Genomic DNA, 21,703 nt, shown 5'->3' with positions numbered 1-21,703 from the left:
AGGCTACAGCTGACAAGTAACATCCACAAAGGAGTCAGGCAATCACCCTCTCCAACAAGAGAGAATTGAACTTGATCTTCTTGACATTCAATGGCATTGCCATCGCTGAATCCCCCACTATCCACATCCTGGGGTTTACAGAAACTGAACTGGACCCAGCCATACAAATACTGTGGTTGCAAGAGCAGGTCTGAAGTTGGGAATGCTGAGTAATTCCTCTCCTGATTCCCCAAAACCTATCCACCATCCATCAGGCACAAATCAGGAATGTGATGGAATATTCTCCACTTGCCAGGGTGGGTGCAACTCCAACAAAACTCATCCAGGGTACAGCCCCGCCTTAAACATTGACTCCCTCCACAGTGGCACCATGTGTACCATGTACAAGGTGCACTGCAGGAACTCACCAAGGCTCTTTCAACAGCATTTTCCAAATCTGTGGCCTCTGAACCTTCGAAGAACAAGGACTGCAAATACATGGGAAGATCCCCTCCAGATCTTCACTTGAAAATATATCACTGTTGTCTGTTGGTGGGTCACAATCCTGGAACTCCCTCCCTAACAGTGCTGCAGAGACATCCCCACACCACAGCGCCTACAGCAGATCAAGCAGGCAGCTCACCACCACCTTCTCAGGGGCAATTAGTAATGGGCAATAAATGCTGGTCCAACCAGCAGCACCCTCATCCCATCAAAGAGTAAATAAAAAAATGAAACGGCTGGAAAATTGGAATATTAGTGATCAATTCTTTCAGATCACTCGAGGATGTTCTTAACCATTTTTCCTCCATTGCTCCCAAACGTGCTTACTCTCCCTGGGGTACAGTCCCCCCTCTCCTGACTCTCCCTGGGGTACAGTTCCCCCTCTCCTGACTCTCCCTGGGGTACAGTTCCCCCTCTCCTGACTCTCCCTGGGGTACAGTCCCCCCTCTCCTGACTCTCCCTGGGGTACAGTTCCCCCTCTCCTGACTCTCCCCGGAGTACAGTTCCCCCTCTCCTGACTCTCCCCGGGGTACAGTTCCCCCTCTCCTGACTCTCCCTGGGGTACAGTTCCCCCTCTCCTGACTCTCCCTGGGGTACAGTTCCCCCTCTCCTGACTCTCCCTGGGGTACAGTTCCCCCTCTCCTGACTCTCCCTGGGGTACAGTTCCCCCTCTCCTGACTCTCCCTGGGGTACAGTTCCCCCTCTCCTGACTCTCCCTGGGGTACAGTTCCCCCTCTCCTGACTCTCCCTGGGGTACAGTTCCCCCTCTCCTGACTCTCCCTGGGGTACAGTTCCCCCTCTCCTGACTCTCCCTGGGGTACAGTTCTATGAATTGTGAACAGTGTGAAACTTCAGCATCCAGAAGTGATTGGTTATTGGAGCATGTGATTGCTGTACTCCCCGAATATCTACTCTCTTCCAGCGACTTGGAACCAGGACTCAGTGAGCACTGTGTTGAGGAGCCAGGATTCTAAGGTTATCTGCACAGCTGCCCGAACTCCAATCAGCTACCAGTGCAGAGCTGAGGAGAACCCGGATATTTCTGCTCACTAAGGCTCAGTATTCCAGAATGCTAAACGTTTCCCTGGGAGTTTCAGTCAGTTCACTTCCCAGGAGAGTAAGCTGAGCAGTTGGCACAACGCCTTGCTGGTTGTTACCTGTGCTCCAGGCGCCGACGTGCTAACATTACCTTGGTCAATGCTTCCTCCTGCTGGGTCTTGACTCCAAACCTGGGGATGCTGGAGTTACTGAGGTTGAAGCTGGAGCTGTGGGTCAGCTTCTTCACACCACTAATCTGGCACATGGGCTGTTTCTTCTTCTTGTCTCGTTCCTTCTGTGTGGGAGGTGGGATTTCCACTTCATTCTGCTTATCTGAAAGGAAGTGACAGATGGAAAATGAAATTTAATGTGGAAATCGTTGAGGTGACACATTCTGGCTGAAAAAATTAGGGTAGGAAAAATACACCCACACAGACAGACAGAGACCCAGACAGACAGACAGAGACCCACACAGACAGACAGACAGAGACCCACACAGACAGAGACCCACACAGACAGAGACCCACACAGACAGACAGAGACCCACACAGACAGACAGACAGAGACTCACACAGACAGACAGACAGAGACCCACACAGACAGACAGACAGAGACCCACACAGACAGACAGAGACTCACACAGACAGACAGACAAGAGACCCACACAGACAGACAGAGACCCACACAGACAGACAGACAGAGACTCACACAGACTGACAGAGACTCACACAGACAGATAGATAGAGACCCACAAAAATAGACATCTGAATACACAGAAACCCACACAAACGTGCAGACACACATACACAACTACACAAATCCAAATATGCAAATAAATATACAGACGAACAAATACAGACACTCACACACATATGCACCAACACACATAAATATACACACACACACACACAGACACACACACACACAGACACACACAGACACACGGCTCTGCTCTTGTCCAGTTACCCTTGGAAAGACTTAAAACTGTGTCCCAAAATATAACATGACTTCCTGTACGTATAATCTCTAACTTGTTCTGCCTGTTTTCCTCCCTGAATCACTCTTCCCACCCTCCTCTCGCTCTGTTTCTCCTCGGGGTTCCCTCCCCTTTTTTCTCTCTCCCTGTCATTCCCCAGATATATCCTCGCCTTGTGCTACTCAGGGAGTCTCCTCTCTCTCTGGTTCACCCTGGGGTGCTGCCTCTCACTCCGTTTCACCCTGGGGTGCTGCCTCTCACTCCGTTTCTCCCTGGGGTGCTGCCTCTCACTCTGTTTCTCCCTGGGGTGCCTCTTCTGTGGAGCCTTTCTCCAGGATGTCTTCTCACTTACCTAGGAAGGTGCTGGAGATGTACTCAGAGACCTGGTTCCCTGACCGGCTCATTTCCGAGAGATGTGTTAGTTCCCTGTTCAGCATCCTCTTGAACTGTTAGAGAGACAAAGAGAACTGTTAGAGTAACTACAAACCTGATCACTTACGGTTGAAGTATCAAAAAGCACAAATGTCACAGAGGCAAATTAGTAAACCATCCCGAGCTATCATAATTAACTGGAGCACTCAGCTCTTCACAAACCAGAATCATTTTACTATCACTGACTTCAGTCATTAATCAAATTACAGGATATCAGCCAGTAGTCACATGGAGAACCTCTTACAGCTCATGTGGACACTGGAAGCCCAATCGGATTCTGTGCCATTGAGCTTACCATGGATCTCACTGTCTCCTAATTAAATATGGCAGATCCAGGAGCAGGAAGGCAATGTTCCAACTGTTGGCTATCCAGCAGAGATCAGCTCATTCACCTCACCAAGATATCAACTCGGTCTGGCTTAATACCCACTGGCGCATTCACAAACTGAGCAACCCAGAGGTAGATCCAAACACAGCTTTATTTCCCATGAAATGTGCAACAATGCATTTCATGATAAATATATAAGAACATATTTAATCAAACTATTCAAAATGACCAGTGCAAGTGTGTGGGGAACACGGGGGGAGAATGTATTCTTTACTCTTTCACAACATGTGGGCATCACTGGCAAAGTCAGCGTTTACTGCCCATCCTTAGTTGCCCTTCAGAAGGTGGTGGTGAGCTGCCTTCTTGAATCGCTGCTGTCCCCGTGGTGTAGGTACACCACAATGCTCTTAGGGAGGGAGTTCCAGATTTTAACCCAGTCACAGCAACAGTGAAGGAGCGACAATATATTTCCAAGTCAGAATGGCGAGGGACTTGGAGGGGAACCTCCACCGTGCCACCACTGGAAAAGGACTTTCTGACTGTATGTTTAAATAACTTTTCTTCCTTATTACTTATTTGCAGCATCCAGCACATTAGAATCTCTGATTCAGAAACCTTCTACTGTACTTTGAAACTGAATCCATTCTTACAGCAGCTGCCCAGTTGTCTGCAGCAGTAATTTCCTCACCCAATTGAAATCTGATGCTACAATGATTAAGGATATAAATGGAGGGGTTTTTAGGACATGGATTTTACCCTCCCACCCATTACTGGAATTGGAACGGCGAGGGATGGACCGTTTCAGGACGAGCAAAGCCATAAAATCCCTCCCGGAACATTCCCATCAGAAACAGTGACAGGCATAGAATCCATACCTTTCATATCTGAAATAAAAATGGAGAGAGTTATGGGAGATTGGACAGAATTCCTTCTGGGAAGTATGCAGTGACAAGCTTTCTTCTGTGCTGTGAAATTCCATCGTTCCCACATTGAAATCAGGTATCACTCAATACTGCTATTGATTAAATCGTTACTTCCCAACAGGTTGAATGTGGAAAATATTCTTGGTAAAAAGTCTGACAACACCAGGTTTTAGTCCAACCTATTTATTTGATAATATACTCACTAGCTTTCGGGGTTACCCCCTTCGTCAGGTGAATGGAGAGTTCTGGCCAGAACTCTCCATTCACCTGACGAAGGGGGTAACCCCGAAAGCTAGTGAGTATATTATCAAATAAATAGGTTGGACTAAAACCTGGTGTTGTCAGACTTTTTACTGTGTTTACGCCAGTCCAACGCCGGCACACCCACATCATCGAAAATATTCTTGCCATAGGAATGGATGCTTTGTGTGGCAAAAATCTTCCTCTGATCTCCCTGTGCTGTTGAGGGAGATTGTTGGACTTTAACCTGGTGTTGTGAGACTTCTTACTGAGTGAGACTGGGACAGCGTTGAGATGGGAAACATTGTGTTGGAAATTCAAAATCAGCATGGCAGCAGCATTAAGGGCTCTGTAACAGTCCCACACACAATACCAGCTACTGGAGATACCAATATTACTATAGCACGCCTCTGAGCTCCTCTCCACACAGACAGACTCTCCCGAAAGAATCCCTCCTGACCAGACCAAGCTTGGCTAATGTTTGCAACCGGGTCCATTGTACAGAAATTCAGAGCTGAGTGTAAGATAGGACACAAAATAATTCTTGTTTCTCACAATCAGAGAGCACAGAAGGAGGCCATTCAGCCCATTGTGCCGCTCTGTGACTGGACTATCCAGTTGGTCTTATTCTCCTGCTTTTTCCTCACAGCCGCCAAGTTGCAATCAATTGAAAGTTATTATTGAACCTGCCTCCATCACCCTGTCAGGTAGCTCGTTCCAGATCACAACTTGCTCTTTAAAAGTTTCTCCCCATCTCCCCTTTGGTTCTTTTGCCAATTATCTCCAATCTGTGTCCTCCGGATGCCAACCCTTCTGCCACAGGCAGCAGTTTCTCCTTATTCCTGCTAGTAAAACCCCTTCTGTTCTGAACACCTCCACTGAATCATTCATGAGCCTTTTCTAGTCTAAGGAAAATAACCCCAGCTCCCTTCCACTTTGCTAAAGTCCTCCCCCTGGTACCAGTAAATCTCCTCTGTACCCTCCCCAAGGCTGTAGCATTATTTATATTTAAAAACAGGTGAACTTTCCATTGATAGCTAATCACATTTACTTAATGGACAAATATCTGCATTCTGCTCTTGGATCTCCTCATTTAACTGATCCCAGTGAGGAAGCAATTGTTGTCTGTGTCTCTGGACTGAAGTGTATCCAGTAGCTCTCTGTGGATGTCTGTGAGGACATGCTGTGAACCCCCCAATGGCTGAGTGCCAGAGGAAGCCCAGTGTCTGTGGAACCAAGTTCAACATGGTCAGTGCCCATAGGAGAGATTTGGACAGTGTGTAGTTTAAAGATCTGCTTCATATAGGGTTAACATGAGGGAGAAAACAGTGCCTGCACAGTGATGTAAGAGAACAACATGGCCTATTCCTAATGGTCAGTGTGGTTAGTGTTGGACAGAGCAAGAATGGAGACAGCTCCTAGTTTAGACTGTACCAACGTACAATGTTTCTGGTAGTGAGGACAGAGGTGGGGTGAGTGCAACTTATGGAGAATGGAAAAGAGGAGTGGGCCAGGAGATACTAATAGAGTCTAATGAAGGTGTGGCTTTCAGTGTGGGGTTAGGTTAAGGGATGAATGGGAAGACTGTGGTGGGCTTGGCTGTAAATGGTCTTTGTGAGAAGCCCGAGAGGGGAATGGGACCGGTGTTGATAATGGATTGGTGCACAGCACGGGAAACATGTTCCTGTGTTCATGTGTTCAGATGAACTTATCAAGAGCGAAGGACAGGCTCACTATCAAATTAAGAATGATGGATGGGTTTCAGAAGCCAATAGGAGGCCCTCCAGCAGCGAGGAAGCACATGCTGCCCTTTCGGTAAACACTTCAAGATGGTGTCCCTCTCACCAACTTCCACATTTAAAACTGAGCCTATCAGCCAGGTCACCGTAAGAGGGAGAGTTACTCTACAGGGCAGCCTCTGGCTGCAGCTTGGAGCTGGGGAGCGGGGAGAGGAGAAGACCCTGCTGGTCCCCTAATCTGTTGCTAGGAGGCCACCCCCAGACAGCTACAGTCTTCCTGCTGCCTGCAGGGACTCAGAGGCCCACTGGAAAACTCTGGTTGCCTCTGGAACTGAATGGTTTTGTTAGCAGCAGACAGCATGGTTTTGTACATGGGAGGTCATGTCTCACTAATTTAAGTGATTTGCGGATGGTGAAGAAGATTGTCAGAGAATACAGCAGGCTATAGATAGCCTGTGTGGACAGAGAAATGGCAGATGGAATGGCAAATGCGAGGAGGTGCATTTTGGTTGATCCAAATTCAGGTGGGAGCTATAAAATAAATGACAGAACCATCAGGAACATTGACACAGAGAGATTTGGGAGTGCAGATCCACAGATCCTTAAAAGTGGCAGCACAGATGGAAAAGGTGGTGAAGAAACCATGTGGCATGCTTGGATTGAGTATAAGAACATAAGAACATAAGAAATAGGAGCAGGAGTAGGCCATCTAGCCCTTCGAGCCTGCCCCGCCATTCAATAAGATCATGGCTGATCTGTCCTGGCTCAGTTTCACTTTTCTGCCCTATATGTTACAGTTGTATAAAACGATGGTTAGACTGCAATTAGAACACACTACCATTACACTACCAGAAGGATATGGAAGCTTTGGAGAGAGTGCAGAAAATGTTTACCAGGATGTTGCCTAGTATGGAGGGTATTAGTTATGAGGAGAGATTGAATAAACTGGAATTGTTCTCTCTGGAAAGGTTGAGACCGAGGGGCAACCTGATCGAAGTTTGTAAAATGATGAGGGGTATGGATAGGGTGAACAGTTGGAAGCTTTTTCCCAGGGCAGAAATGACAACTACAAGGGGGCACAAGTTCAAGATAAGGGGGGAAAGGTTCAGTTCAGATGTGCAGGGGAAGTTTTTTTATACAGAGGATGGTGGGGGCCTGAAACGCAATGTCAATTGAGGTGGTTGAGGCAGATACTTTAGCAACATTTAAGAATTATCTTGATAGGCATACGAACAAACAGGGAATAGAGGGATATAAGTAGTTGGTTTCGATAGGTAAACGTGATCAGCACAGGTCAAAGGGCTCTGTTCTTACAACAGGCCTTTAACAGGCTCAGTTGGCCTTCTACCTTTGCTATCTTTGGAGACTGACCTGCAGTTTGTTTAATTGGTTGACTTCAGAAGAGTTGGGAGAATGGCCCAGTGGAGGGAGAGAGTCAGCAAACTGACACACTTTGCTGGTGACACAGATTTATGCATCCATTCGCCTCTGGGCTTTCCCCCATCAGTACCTAAAATTCATCCCATATAATCAGTATTCCCAATGTTTAATGAAGGAAGTTGTAGAGATTTATCTACAAACTGAAATTGCACACTGTGTGGGGAATCCTGCTGAGATAACTGGAGCCTTGCCTACTGGCATGGTATCGACCATGGGCTTTCCTGACCAGAACGTTTGGAATATTTGGAATATTGTGTTCAGTTCTGGTCACCTCACTATAAGAAGGATGTGGAAGCATTGGAGAGAGCACAGAGGAGATTTACCAGGATGCTGCCTGGTTTGGAGAGTAGGTCTTATGGGACTTTTCTCTTTAGAGTGGAGAAGGATGAGAGGCGACTTAATAGAGGTTTATAAGATGATGAGAGGGATTGATAGAGTGGACACGCAGAGAATATTTCCTCAGGTGGATGTTGCTGTTACTAGGGGGGCATAACTATAAGGTTCATGGTGGGAGATATAGGAGGGATGTCCGAGGTAGATTCTTCACTCAGAGAGTGGTTGGGGTGTGGAGTGGACTGCCTGCTGTGATAGTGGAGTCGGACACTTTAGGAACTTTTAAGTGGTTATTGGATAGGCACATGGAGCACACCAGAACGATAGGGAGTGGGATAGACTGATCTTGGGTTTGGACATAGCTCGGCACAACATCGAGGGCCGAAGGGCCTGTACTGTGCTGTACTGTTCTATATTCTAACTTAGTTCTAATGGAGACGGGGAAGGAGGTGGAATTCAGATTAGCCAATATTTCACCAAAGGAAATAACTTCACGCCTCCAAGTTTGCCACCAGCAGGAGCACAAGATTCTGGCCTTGTCTCTTTCTCTAGCTCTGTCCCATTTTGTGGCTGGTCCACAGCCTCACTTTTCTCTCATGTCACAACTTCTCCCTTTCTCTTCCCCAGCTCTCTCTCTCCCACACTAAGCTGCCAATAATTTTCCATCAACTGATGGAAAATGCAGAGTTCATCCAAAGATAGTTATTTACCAGCTGCCAAATATGTTCAAGTATGTAAACAGATCTTAAAAAACTCATTCTACGTCACTAAAACCCCAGAGAATCAGCAAAGGAAATGAGTTAACTCCTGGACTTGCAGAAAGCAGCTGCACACAGCGGTAAAGAGAAGCATTCTGACTCTTGCTCGGTCCTGTACATTCTGTGTATGTGTGCCTCAGTGTTAGCTCCTGTAAGTCTGCACATTCACTCCCATCTTATACTGATCTGTGCTGGGGTAGAAATGAAGGGGGTGCACTGAGCTGTGGTGAACAGTACTGGATGGGCTGGGCTGGTTTATTGTGGGCTGGATTGGCCTGTCCTGGGCTGAGCTGGATCAGTTGGTGTTGTGCACCAACTGCAGTGGGTACAAACAGAATTTGCTAAATGACATTCAGATAGCACATGGAGCTTGGGGGAGTGGCTGACAGTAAATTGGAGGATTACAGTTTACACCATATGGCCAACAAATACCATTCTGTAAAGTATTTCGAATGATGTGGATATGCTGGCGTTGGACTGGGGTAAACACAGTAAAAAGTCTGACAACACCAGGTTTAAGTCCAACCGATTTATTTGATAGTAAACTCACTAGCTTTCGAGGTTTCCCTCTCCATTCACCTGAAGAAGAGGGAAACCTCGAAAGCTAGTGAGTTTACTATCAAATAAATCGGTTGGACTTAAACCTGGTGTTGTCAGACTTTTTAAAGTATTTTGAACACAGAAACACACCAACCCAACCCTGCTCCGTGTATCAGGACAATGCTGTATGTGAGATTTCCAGTTGTAGATGTGTGTAAGCTGTATTTCTGTGAGCCCAGGGTTCCATTCCTATTATTAATGATGAGGCTTTCAGAGCAAATAGGAAGAAACTGCATTCAGGAGCAGAGGGGTCAATAGCAAGGGGTACAAATTGATATCGATGAAGACAAACATCTCACCAAGGCCATCCCCACACCCCCACTTCTTGCCTTCAAACAATCGCACAATCTCAAACAGACCATTGTCTGCAGCAAACTACCCAGGCTTCAGGAGAACAGTGACCACAACACCACACAACCCTGCCACAGCAACCTCTGCAAGATGTGCCGGATCATCGACACGGATACCATCATCACACGTGAGAACATCATCCACCAGGTACACGGTACATACACTTACAACTTGGCCAATATTGTCTACCTGATATGCTGCAGGAAAGGATGATATACTGGGGAGACCATGCAGATGCTATGACAATGGATGAATGAACATTACTCAACAATCACCAGACAAGACTGTTCCCTTCCTGTTGGCAAACACTTCAGTGGTCATTTAGCGTCTGATCTTTGGTTAAGCATTCTCCAAGGTGGCCTTCACAACACATGACAACACAGAGTTGTACTTCTCTTGCAACTCAGCCAATGTTGTCTACCTGATATGCTGCAGGAAAGGATGATACATTGGGGAGAAACTGAGTAGAGACTGATAGCCAAGTTCCGCACACATGAGGACGGCCTCAACCAGGATCTTGGGTTCATGTCACACTAGTTGCCTGGGCTTGCAAAATCTCACTAACTGTCCTGTCTGAGACAATACACATTTCTTTAACCTGTGTTTAACCCTCTCTCCACTCACATTGTCTGTACCTTTAAGACTTGATTACCTGTAAAGACTTGCATTCCAACCATTATCTTGTAAATTGAGTTTGTGTCTTTATATGCCCTGTTTGTGAACACATCTCCCACTCACCTGACGAAGGGGTAGTGCTCCAAAAGCTTGTGGCTTGTGCTACCAAGTAAACTTGTTGGACTTTAACCTGATGTCATGAGACTTCTTATTGATGACAAAAGACAAAGGGTGGTTGTAGAGGGTTGTTTTTTTCAACTGGAAGCCTGTGACTAGTGGTGTGCCTCAAGAATTGGTGCTGGGTCCATTGTTATTTGTCATTTATATTAAGAGTTGAAGAGAATTTAGGAGGCACGGTTATTAAGTTTGCAGATGACACCAAGATTTGTGGCATAGTGGACAGTGAAGAAGGTTATCTAGGATTGCAATGGAATTTTTATCAATTGGACAAGTGTCCTGACGAATGGCAGATGGAGTTTAATTTAGATAAATGCAAGGTGATGCATTTTGGGAGATTGAACCAGGGCAGGACTTACTCAGTTAATGGTAGGGCGTTGGGGAGAGTTACAGAACAAAGAGATCTAGGGGTAGGGGTGCATAGCTCCTTGAAAGTAGAGTCACAGGTGGACTCAGCATGCTTGGTTCCATTGGTCAGAACATTGAATACAGGAGTTGGGACGTCTTGTTTGTACAAGACATTGGTACGGCCACACTTGGAATACTGCGTACAGACCTGGTCACCCTATCATAGAAAGGATATTACTAAACTAGAAAGAGTGCAGAAAAGATTTACTAGGATGCTACCGGGACTTGATGGTTTGAGTTATAAGGAGAGGCTGGATAGACTTGGTCCCATATCCAAATTAGTGATGTGCATTGTGAACAGCTGGAGCCTGAGAACTGATCCTCGGGGAATCCCACAGCGACCAACTCGAGAATGACCTGTTTATGCCTACTCTCTGTTTTCTGTCCGTTAGCCAATCCTCAATACATGTCACTATATTACCTCCTAACCCAACCTGCTCCAGGGAATTTTATCAAAATCCTTCTGAAAGCCCAACTCCATCCACAGATTCCCCTTTATCAATTCTTTTTGTAACATCCTCAAAAAAACTCCCAACAAGTTCATCAAACATGATTTCCCATTCAGATCATTATTATCCAAGTGTCCACTTATCACATCCTTTATTATGAATTCTAGAATGTTCTCTGCTAGTGATGTAAAACTAACAGGTCTGTAGTTTGCAGTTTTCACGCTCGTTCCCTTGTTAAATAGTGGCCATGATGTGGAGATGCGGGTGTTGGACTAGGGTGGACAAGGTGAGAGATCACACGACACCAGGTTATAGTTCAACAGCTTTGTGTGGAATCACAAGCTTTCAGAGTGCTGCTGCTTCATCAGGTGAGGTGGAGCAAAGTGTGCAGGCACAGAATATATAGGCAGAGTGACAACAGCCCGACATTAACAGGTAATCAAGAATGTCAAAGGATAAGTACAGACAGTGTCAGTCAGCTAAGTAACAAGTCTTTATAAGTAAGCACAAGTGCTAAAAGACAAATGCGAGCAGTTAAGTATAATCTATAGCCAAATTTACAGGACAGTAAGTTGCAATGAGGAAATGAGAACTTTACAAGTGGATATGGATAGGTTACGAGAGTGAGCCAAAATGTGGCAGATGGAGTTTAAAGTGGATATGTGTAAGGTCATGCATTTTGGCCGCAAAAATGGGAAAGTGACTTATTATCTAATGGGGAGAGAGTTTGGAGTGCTCCAGTGCAGAGGATCTTGTGTCCTTGTTCATAAGTCACAGAAAACTAGCATGCAGGTAATAAAGAAAGCGAATGGAATGTTGGCATTTATAGCTAAAGGAATAGAATATAAAGATAAGGAAGTACTGGTGTAACTATACAAGGCATTGGTGACGCCGCATCTGGAGTATTGTGCACAGTTTTAATCCCCTTATTTGAGGAAAGATGTAATGGCATTGAAGGCAGTTCAGAGGAGGTTCACTAGATTGAATCCAGAGATGAGGGGTTTGTTGTACAAAGAGAGATTGAACAGTTTAGGGCGATACTCTGGAGTTTAGAACAATGAGGAGATATCAAATTGAGGCATACAAGATTAAAAAAGGTCTGGATAAAGTAGACGTGGAGCGGATGCTTCCTCTTGTGGGGCATTTTAGGACAAGAGGTCATAATCTTAGGATAAGGGGCAGCAAATTTAAAACAGAGTTGAGGAGAAATATTTCTCCCAAACGGTTGTGAATCTGTGGAATTCACTACCTCAAAGTGCGGTAGGTGCTGGGACAGTGAGTAAATTCAAGAAGGAGTTAGATTTTTTAATTGGTAATGGGCTGAAGGGTTATGGCGAGAAAGCAGGAAAATAGGAATGAGGAGCCTATCAGCCACGATCAAATGACAGAGCAGACTCGATGGGCCAAATGGCCTAATTCTGCTCCTATATCTTATAATCAGTACGTGCAAAGGCAGGATTGTGTGGTGTTGTTGTCCCTGTTCTCCTGAAGGCTTACTGTGAACGATGGTCTGTTTGAGGTTAGGTGGCTGTTTGAAGGCACACTGTGGATGTGCAGGGATGGCCTTGGCGAGATGTTCATTGTCATTGATGACATGCTGAAGGCCGGGAAGAAGCTGGTGAAGGGGAAGTCCTGGAATATGAAGGGTTCTGTCGGTCATGTCCCATGTTTGTCTCCTGAGGAGTGTGTTACAGTCTTTCGCTGTGGCATGTCGGAACTGTGGATCGATGAGTTGTACATCATATCCCGTTTCGACAAGGACATCTTTCAGCGTTCCTCAGGGAAACGGTGACCATGACACCACACAACTCTGCTATGGTAATCTCTGCAGGACCTGCCAGATCATTGACACAGATACCACCATCATATGGGGGAAACACAACCCACCAGCTACACCGTACATACTCACGCAACCTGGCCAATGTAGTCTACCTCATACGCTGCAGGAAAGGATGCCATGGGGCATGGTACATCAGTGAGACCATGCAGACACTACGACAATGGATAAATGGACACTTTTCAACAATCACCAGACAGGAATGTTCCCTCCCAGTCGGAGAACATTTCAGTAGCCAAGGACATTCAGCCTCTGATCTTCAGGTAAGTGTTCTCCAAGGCAGCCTTTGAGACACATGACAATTCCGAATCACTGAGCAGAAACTAATAGCCAAGTTCCACATTCATGAGGATAGTCTTGACCATGTTCTCAGGTTTGTGTCATGCTGCATCTAACTCCACCATAGACTCATCGAGGTTTACAGCACGGAAACAGGCCCTTCGGCCCAACTTGTCCAAGCCACCCTTTCTTTTTTAAAACTCCTATAAGCTAGTCCCAATTGCCCGCATTTGGCCATATCCCTCTATACCCATTGTGCCCATGTAACTAAATGCTTTTTAAAAGACAAAATTGTACCCACCTCTACTACTACCTCTGGCAGCTTGTTCCAGACATTCACCACCCTCTGTATGAAAATATTGACCTTCTGGACACTTTTGTATCTCTCCCCCTCACCTTAAGCCCATGCTTCCTAGTTTTAGACTCCCCTACCTTTGGCAAAACATATTAACTATCTAGCTGATCTGTGTTTCTCATTATTTTACAGACCTCTATAAGATCACCCCTCAGCCTCCTACGCTCCAGAGAATAAAGTCCCAGTCTATCCAGCCTCTCCTTATAACTCAACCCATCAAGTCCCGGTAGCATCCTAGTAAGTTATTGGTCCTTAGACCAGCCCTTCACTTGTTCTACAGCCTGTCCGCACTTTACACATACTGATTTTACTTAACTGCATGCATTTGTCTATTAGCAATTGTGATTACCGGTAAGGACTTGTTACTCAGCCAGCCTACATTGTCTGTACTTATCCTTTGACATTCTTGGTTACCTGTTAGTGTTGGGCTATCGTCGCTCTGACTATATATTCTGCATCTGCGCACCTCGCTCCATCTCACCTGACAAAGGAGCAGCGCTCTGAAAGCTTGTGATTTCACATAAAGCTGTTGGACTATAAGGTGGTGTGGCATGACCTCTCCTCTTGTTAAATAGTGGAGTGACGTTTGCTGCCTTTCAATCTGGAGGAATTACAGAAATTCTCTAATTTTCCCATTCCCCATTCTAAATTCTTTTGACTCTACCTGTAATGGACCTGCACTTGTCTTGGTTACACAGCAATGTAAGCTTTTCCAGTCCATTTTTATGTTATTTGCTAGTTTACATTCATATTCCATTCTCCCTCTCTTTATCAGTTCCTTGCATTTTCTTTGCTGCATTCGAAAATCCTCCCAATCCCCAGGTTTCTCACTATTTCTGGCAACTCTGTAAGCCTCTCTTTTTAAGCTTAAATCCTCAACTTCCTTTGTTAACCACAGTTGACTGATTTTTCTTTATGAGTCTTTATGCTCTAAAGGAATGTATAATTGTAAACTATGTAATAATCCTTTAAATACTATCCATTGTCTGTGTACAGTCACACCTTTTCCAATCCACCTCATCCAATTTGCCCCTCATCCCTGGTTCAAACGTAACACCCTGACTGCAGACTGAACTACCTCACTTTCAAACAGAATGGAAGATTCTATCATATTGTGGTCACAAATCTCTAAAGGTTCTTTTACAACAAGATTACTTATTTGCTCTTTCTCATTACATAGCACAAGATCTAAAATAGTCGAAAGATCAAGTATCAGCACTGACAAAGGGTCATCTAGACTCGAAACGTTGGCTCTATTCTCTCCTCATAGATGCTGTCAGACCTGCTGAGATTTGCCAGCATTTTCTGTTCTGTATCTAAGATAGTCTGTTCTCTGATCAGTTGCTCCACATACAGCTCTGGAAAACCATCCCGAACACACTCCAGAAACTCACCTTCCACAGTGTTGGTGCTTGTTGGATTTCCCCAGGCCAGATGCAGATTGAAGTCACCCATGATTACTGGATTACCAATGCTACAAGCTTCTCAAATCTCCTGATTAATACCATGTCCCACACTACCACCTTTGTTTGGTGGTCTATAAACAACTAACAATATTTGCTGCACCTTGCTGTTTCTAAGTTCCACCCAAACAGATTCCACATTCAGCTTTTCTGATCTGAGACTTTCCCTTACTCGGGTACTAATCCCATCTTTTATTATCAGCAGAACACCACTCCTTTTCCTTGTTGTCTGTCCTTCCTAAGTGCTGAATATTCTTGAATACTCAGTTCCCAGTCTAGGTCACCACATAGCCATGTTTCCGAATGATAATTAAATCTTAACCATTTACCTCATTTTTTGCTTTAAATCACTGACCTTGTTGTGAATGTTGTCAGCATTCAGGTAGAATACTCTGAACTTTGTCTTTCTGACATTATTCCACGTTCTAGGTTTAGTTTTGTCTGCTTTCTAATTTCACTTGCTACTTCTCTAATTCCCACCATTCAGCTACAATTTCAGCTACTCCTCAAGTCCCCATCCCCCTGCCAAGCTGGTTTAAACCCTCCCCAGTAACACGAGCAAACCTCCCTTTGAGAATAATGGTCCCAGTCCTGTTCAGGTGTAGACAGTCAGGTTTGTAGAGATCACACCTGCCCCAGAACCGATGTCAATGCCACAGAAATCTTCCTCCTGTACCAATTTTCCATTCAGATGTTTTTCCTCAGTCTTATTCCTATGTTCACTAGCACCTGGCAGTGGGAGCAATGCTGAGATCCAAAGATTTGTGGGTTAGGTTGATTAGCCATGCTGAATTGTTCCTTAGTGTTTAGGGGGGATTAGCAGGGAAAATACGTGAGGTTATGGGTTTAGGACCTGGGTGGGATTGCTGTCAGTGTAAGCTCAATGAGCCAAATAGCCTCTTTCTGCACTGCAGGCATTCTATGATCACTGCTCTCGAGATCCTGTTTATTAATTTCCTTTGTAACTCCTGAAAATCTTCTCGCAGGAGTTCATCCCCCTTCCTCCTGTGTCATTGGTTCAAATGTGAACCATGGCATCTGACTGTTCACCGCCCCCCCAACAGAATGCCCTAAAGCTGTTCCCTGACATCCTTAACCCTGGCACCAGGGAGGCAAGACGCTAGCCTGGAGCCAGGTTTGTAGCACGGTGGGCCAATCGTTCTCCATCTAGTCTGTAAGATTATGAATGAGAGGCCAGAAAGATGCCAAGGTTCAGAGGTCAGAAGTCACCAGTAGGAAATAACTAGCTTCCATAATTCTTTAAAAATACTATAGAAATTTTCATGTGTCAAATTCTGCAAGGCAATTTTTACATTCTTGCTGGCATTAAGTCTGAATCTATTTATTAGGCATATTAACGTTTTCTCGCCATCTTTTCTGAAACAATGATTTTTATTCTCATTCCTAGCCTTCTCTCCTCATCTTGCACCCAGTCTGTTAGGCTATTGTTCTTTCTTCATGGAGATATGGCCTGGTCGGACGTGGATAAGGATGAAATAAGGATGTGGAGGCTTTGGAAAGAGTACAGAAAAGGTTTACCAGGATGTTGCCTGGTATGGAGGGTCTTAGCTATGAGGAGAGATTGGGTAGACTGGGATTGTTCTCCCTGGAAAGACGGAGGATGAGGGGAGGCCTAATAGAGGTGTATAAAATTACGAAGGATATAGATCGGGTGAACAGTGGAAACTTTTTCCCAGTCGGAGGTGACGATCACAAGGGGTCACAGGCTCAAGGTGAGAGGGGCAAGGTATAACTCCGATATCAGAGGAACATTTTTTACGCAGAGGGTGGTGGGGGCCTGGAATGCGCTGCCAAGTAGGGTGGTGGAGGTAGACACGCTGGCATTGTTTAAGAATTACCTGGATAGTCACATGAGCAGCCTGAGAATGGAGAGATACAAACGAATGGTCTAGTTGGACCAATGCGCGGCACAGGCTTGGAGGGGCCGAAGGGCCTGTTTCCTGTGCTGTACTGTTCTTTGTTCACGGGGATATCATACTTCAGACTGACCCGATCCTCATGCAATTTTCACAAACGCTTCATATCAACAACAAAACTTGCATTTATATTGCACCTTTAAGAATAAAACATTCCCAGGCCCGTCCTTAATCGAGGGTCACACAGACTAGAGTCAGCTAACTGCCTGTCTGAGGGCAGTGCATTCACCCAGTGAGCACCCAGCTGCTGGGTGCTCTGGACGCTAAATGTGTTCATTCCCTTCAGTTTGTCAGCAGTCAGGTCAGAGTGTGGGACAGATCAGAGTGTGGGACAGGTCAGAGTGTGGGACAGGTCAGAGTGTGGGACAGGTCAGAGTGTGGGACAGGTCAGAGTGTGGGACAGGCCGGCATTGGTCAGAGTGTGGGACAGATCAGAGTGTGGGACAGGTCAGAGTGTGGGACAGGTCAGAGTGTGGGACAGGCCAGCATTGGTCAGAGTGTGGGACATATCAGAGTGTGGGACAGATCAGAGTGTGGGACAGGCCAGCATTGGTCAGAGTGTGGGACAGATCAGAGTGTGGGACAGATCAGAGTGTGGGACAGGCCAGCATTGGTCAGAGTGTGGGACAGATCAGAGTGTGGGACAGATCAGAGTGTGGGACAGATCAGAGTGTGGGACAGGCCAGCATTGGTCAGAGTGTGGGACAGATCAGAGTGTGGGACAGATCAGAGTGTGGGACAGGCCAGCATTGGTCAGAGTGTGGGACAGGTCAGAGTGTGGGACAGGTCAGAGTGTGGGACAGGTCAGAGTGTGGGACAGGCCAGCATTGGTCAGAGTGAGGGACAGATCAGAGTGTGGGACAGGCCAGCATTGGTCAGAGTGTGGGACAGATCAGAGTGTGGGACAGGTCAGAGTGTGGGACAGGCCAGCATTGGTCAGAGTGTGGGACAGATCAGAGTGTGGGACAGGTCAGAGTGTGGGACAGGTCAGAGTGTGGGACAGGTCAGAGTGTGGGACAGGCCAGCATTGGTCAGAGTGTGGGACAGGTCAGAGTGTGGGACAGGCCAGCATTGGTCAGAGTGTGGGACAGATCAGAGTGTGGGACAGGTCAGAGTGTGGGACAGGTCAGAGTGTGGGACAGGCCAGCATTGGTCAGAGTGTGGGACAGGCCAGCATTGGTCAGAGTGTGGGACAGGCCAGCATTGGTCAGAGTGTGGGACAGATCAGAGTGTGGGACAGGTCAGAGTGTGGGACAGGTCAGAGTGTGGGACAGGCCAGCATTGGTCAGAGTGTGGGACAGGTCAGAGTGTGGGACAGGTCAGAGTGTGGGACAGGCCGGCATTGGTCAGAGTGTGGGACAGATCAGAGTGTGGGACAGGTCAGAGTGTGGGACAGGTCAGAGTGTGGGACAGGCCGGCATTGGTCAGAGTGTGGGACAGGTCAGAGTGTGGGACAGGTCAGAGTGTGGGACAGGCCGGCATTGCTAAACTCGACTCAGTCAGAGGGAATTACTGTCAGTGTTTCAATGCTGAGGCAGCACCCTGAAAGGTGGGTTTTCATTTCTCAGCTTCTGTGAGATCCTCTATTCCACTCAAAGCTCTTTTGGCTTTAATGTGGGGAACACAGATAGACACAGGTTTGCAAAATCTATGATAATAACGGGGAGAACTGTTTACAGCAACAGTGCGATTAAAATAAGAGTCATATTGGACTTGAAACCTTAACTCTCTCTCTCTGCCAGGCCTGCTGTGTTTTTCCAGCACTTTCTATTTATTTCTCATCTCCAGCATCCACAGTATTTTGCTTTATTATGAGTGGTGAAACGATAGCAGGTTATAGTCCAACAGGTTGATTTAATACCTCAAGCTTTCGGAGTGCTGCTTCACCTGATGAAAGAGCAGTGCTCTGAAAGCTTGTGATTTCAGATAAACCTGTTGGACTATAGCCTGGTGTCGTATAACCTCTCTTCCTGCCCACCCCCAGTCCAACACATCTTCACATCATTTTATTGTAGCTGAAAAGTAGTGGGATTGAGCACAGGCCTGTCACAAGATCAGATCCACCGCTCACATCTAACAAGTTTTAATCGTCTGACAAGAGGGGACAAATTCTAATCACCAAAGTCTGGAACTTACTCCCCAGTGACAGAAAGAGCTGAATGGACACAACAATCAGTGAAACTGAGAGTAACAGTGGTAGAGAAGCAGAATCTTACCTGATCCCACCAGGCTACCAGCCAGGGCTTAGAGCATGTCTCACAAAAGAAGTCAACGAGTGGCATCTTCTGTCAGGCTGTAACACTCCTGTGGATTTAGAGATCTGCCTGTCGGACAGAGTGAGGTAAACACCTGCACTGTTGGGGAAATCTGCTCACAGCACAGCTTCTCCAGCCTTCCCTGTACCATACGAGGGAGAGAGAAGACTCTGAGCGTTTAAATTTCATCCAGTGCACTTGGCATCTCCTTGGAATCTAGAGTGAGCTCAGCTGATGGAAATATCTCGGACATGTTTTCCAGGGTGCTCCTCATGACACAGGCTCCATCGTGTCACACACAATCCACCGTTACTAGTCCATCCACCTTCCACTGATAGCACCTGGCATTCAACGGGGCCAGGAGAGATTCCCGATCAGTTAGGCCGAAGCCAGCAGCTGCCGGTGACAAGATGTCTCCCCTGCACTGCAGACTCTGACTACCCACAGTACACTGCAGTTTGGTGGAGAGGAGAGAGAAAGTATCGGAACCTTTCTCACATTTTCTACACCAGTTATGTTCAAACAATCAAAAAATGACAAGATATAAATCCTCCAGTGCTCAGCAAGGTGAAGCATAAAGCTTGTCACATCAGATCAGAGAATTAGCATCACAAAATGGAGCTTCTCTCTCTCTCTATCTCTCTCTTGGGTACCAGTCTGCAGCTTTCTGACACAGTATTCAAAATACCTCGACCTTATTGATCACCATTCGCAGCCCTTTCACTGACTGCCAGCCTCTCTCTCTCTCTCCTGGATGTCTGGAATTCACACTGTTTACTGTCTCCTCCTATGGCAGCCTTGTACAGACAGCGTCTGCAAGCTGCTCCTGTATCCTCACTGCAGTCAGTGATGTAAAAAGGGGGAGGGAGAGAGGGAGGTGTGCAGCAGCATTACACTGGGGCACATACACCACTGGCACAACCAGCCACTGCTGAACTCCAATAACCTCCAATTTTTTTCTCTTGTAATCTCTCTGAAATTACAACTAGAAAGGGAAGGGTAAAACACCAGAGTCTTATATTAAAGGGACAGATCCAGCCAGTTCCCTGCTGCAGATGAAATCTCTGCTACTGTCTGCCCTGTCTCCCTCTGTATAATTTCTTTTGTTACCTGTCTGTCAGTCTTTCTGTGTCCTTTCCCTCTGTCTCTTTCTCACTTTCTTTGCTTAACATCCTCCCTCTGACTCTACTGCCTGACTCTTGCTCTGTCTCTCTGAATTTCCTTCTCTGGCTCTCTCTCTCTCTCTTGCTCTGACCAGTTCTCATTCTGAACCTGTCTTTAAGACTCTGTGACTCTATCCAGCTATCTCCCAGTCTCTGTAGCTGACACCTCTTTTGTCAGATTCAATTGGCTGCACTTGAGTTTATAAAGTTGCTGTATTTTCCTCGATCAGCTTGTTAGAATGCGCAGGATTTGGGCAGCATGGGGATCAGTGGGGCTGGCACTGGAACGTGGCGTATCATTGAAAAGGTGGGGACAATTAAAGAGAAGCACATTGAAAAGATTTGGAGAATTTCAATAAACAACTCAGCCCAATAGCAGCTTTGGCTGATGGGATGAAGTTGGGCAGGGGAGGGGGAGAGGCGTAGGGGAAGGAGGAGGGGGGGGGAAGGAGGAGGAGGGAGAGGGGAGGGGAGGAGGGAGAGGGGAGAGAGGGGAGGGGAGGAGGGAGAGGGGAGGGGGGAGAGGGGAGGGGAGGAGGGAGGGGGAAGGGGAAGGGGAAGGAGGGAGGGGGAGAACGGAGGGGGAAGGGGGGAGGGAGAGGGGAGGGGGAGGAGGGAGAGGGGAGGGGGTGGAGGGAGCGGGGAGGAGGGAGGGGTAGGAGGGAGAGGGGAGGGGGAGGGAGAGGGCAGTGAATTCATTGGCAGGAAACCCAAAGTACAAACTTGAGTTTGCAATAGATGGGGATCCAGTACGAGGCCCGCGAACAGAAGGTAGCTGTTGGACCACACACTCCGGAAGCAGTCTCACCTCTGAGTCAGAATTTGATGTGTTCAATTCTAGAGCTTTGAGTGCATAATCTCAGCTGAGTCCTCAGCACAGCACTGACTGAGGTGATATCGTTCTGACTAAGATTTTAACCAAGGTCCTGTTTGCCTTTTCCAATGTGGAAGATGCCATGCCATTCTCTATTCAGGAATATTTTCCAGTGTGCTGGTCAATGATAGCACTGTGGTTAGCACTGCTGCTTCACAACACCAGGGACCCAGATTCGCCCAGCTTGCAGGTGCAGCAGGTGGTCAGGAAGGCGAATGGGATGCTGGCCTTCATAGAGAGGGGGATTGAA

General features: G+C 46.6%; 1 protein-coding gene across 4 annotated transcripts in view; it reads right to left on the bottom strand.

The window, feature by feature from the left end:
• The window catches only part of pde4a (phosphodiesterase 4A, cAMP-specific), a 349,369-nt gene that overhangs the window by 28,931 nt on the left and 298,735 nt on the right, over nt 1-21,703 (bottom strand). For 3 of the 4 annotated variants that reach the window (XM_080216649.1, XM_080216648.1, XM_080216650.1), the window contains exons 7-8: nt 2,850-2,943; nt 1,673-1,854 (exon numbers count right to left, since the gene is read on the bottom strand). In XM_080216649.1, the coding sequence (XP_080072775.1) occupies nt 1,673-1,854; nt 2,850-2,943 (276 nt within the window). Of the gene's footprint in view, nt 1-1,672; nt 1,855-2,849; nt 2,944-19,377; nt 20,345-21,703 lie in introns of those variants that run through there. The other variant, XM_080216651.1, reaches the window with a different exon arrangement.

The sequence above is a fragment of the Carcharhinus amblyrhynchos genome, chromosome 33 (assembly GCF_965287045.1).
Source record: "Carcharhinus amblyrhynchos chromosome 33, sCarAmb.v2.hapA, whole genome shotgun sequence".
NCBI lineage: Eukaryota > Metazoa > Chordata > Chondrichthyes > Carcharhiniformes > Carcharhinidae > Carcharhinus > Carcharhinus amblyrhynchos.
This window is presented reverse-complemented; position numbering and strand designations above follow the sequence as displayed.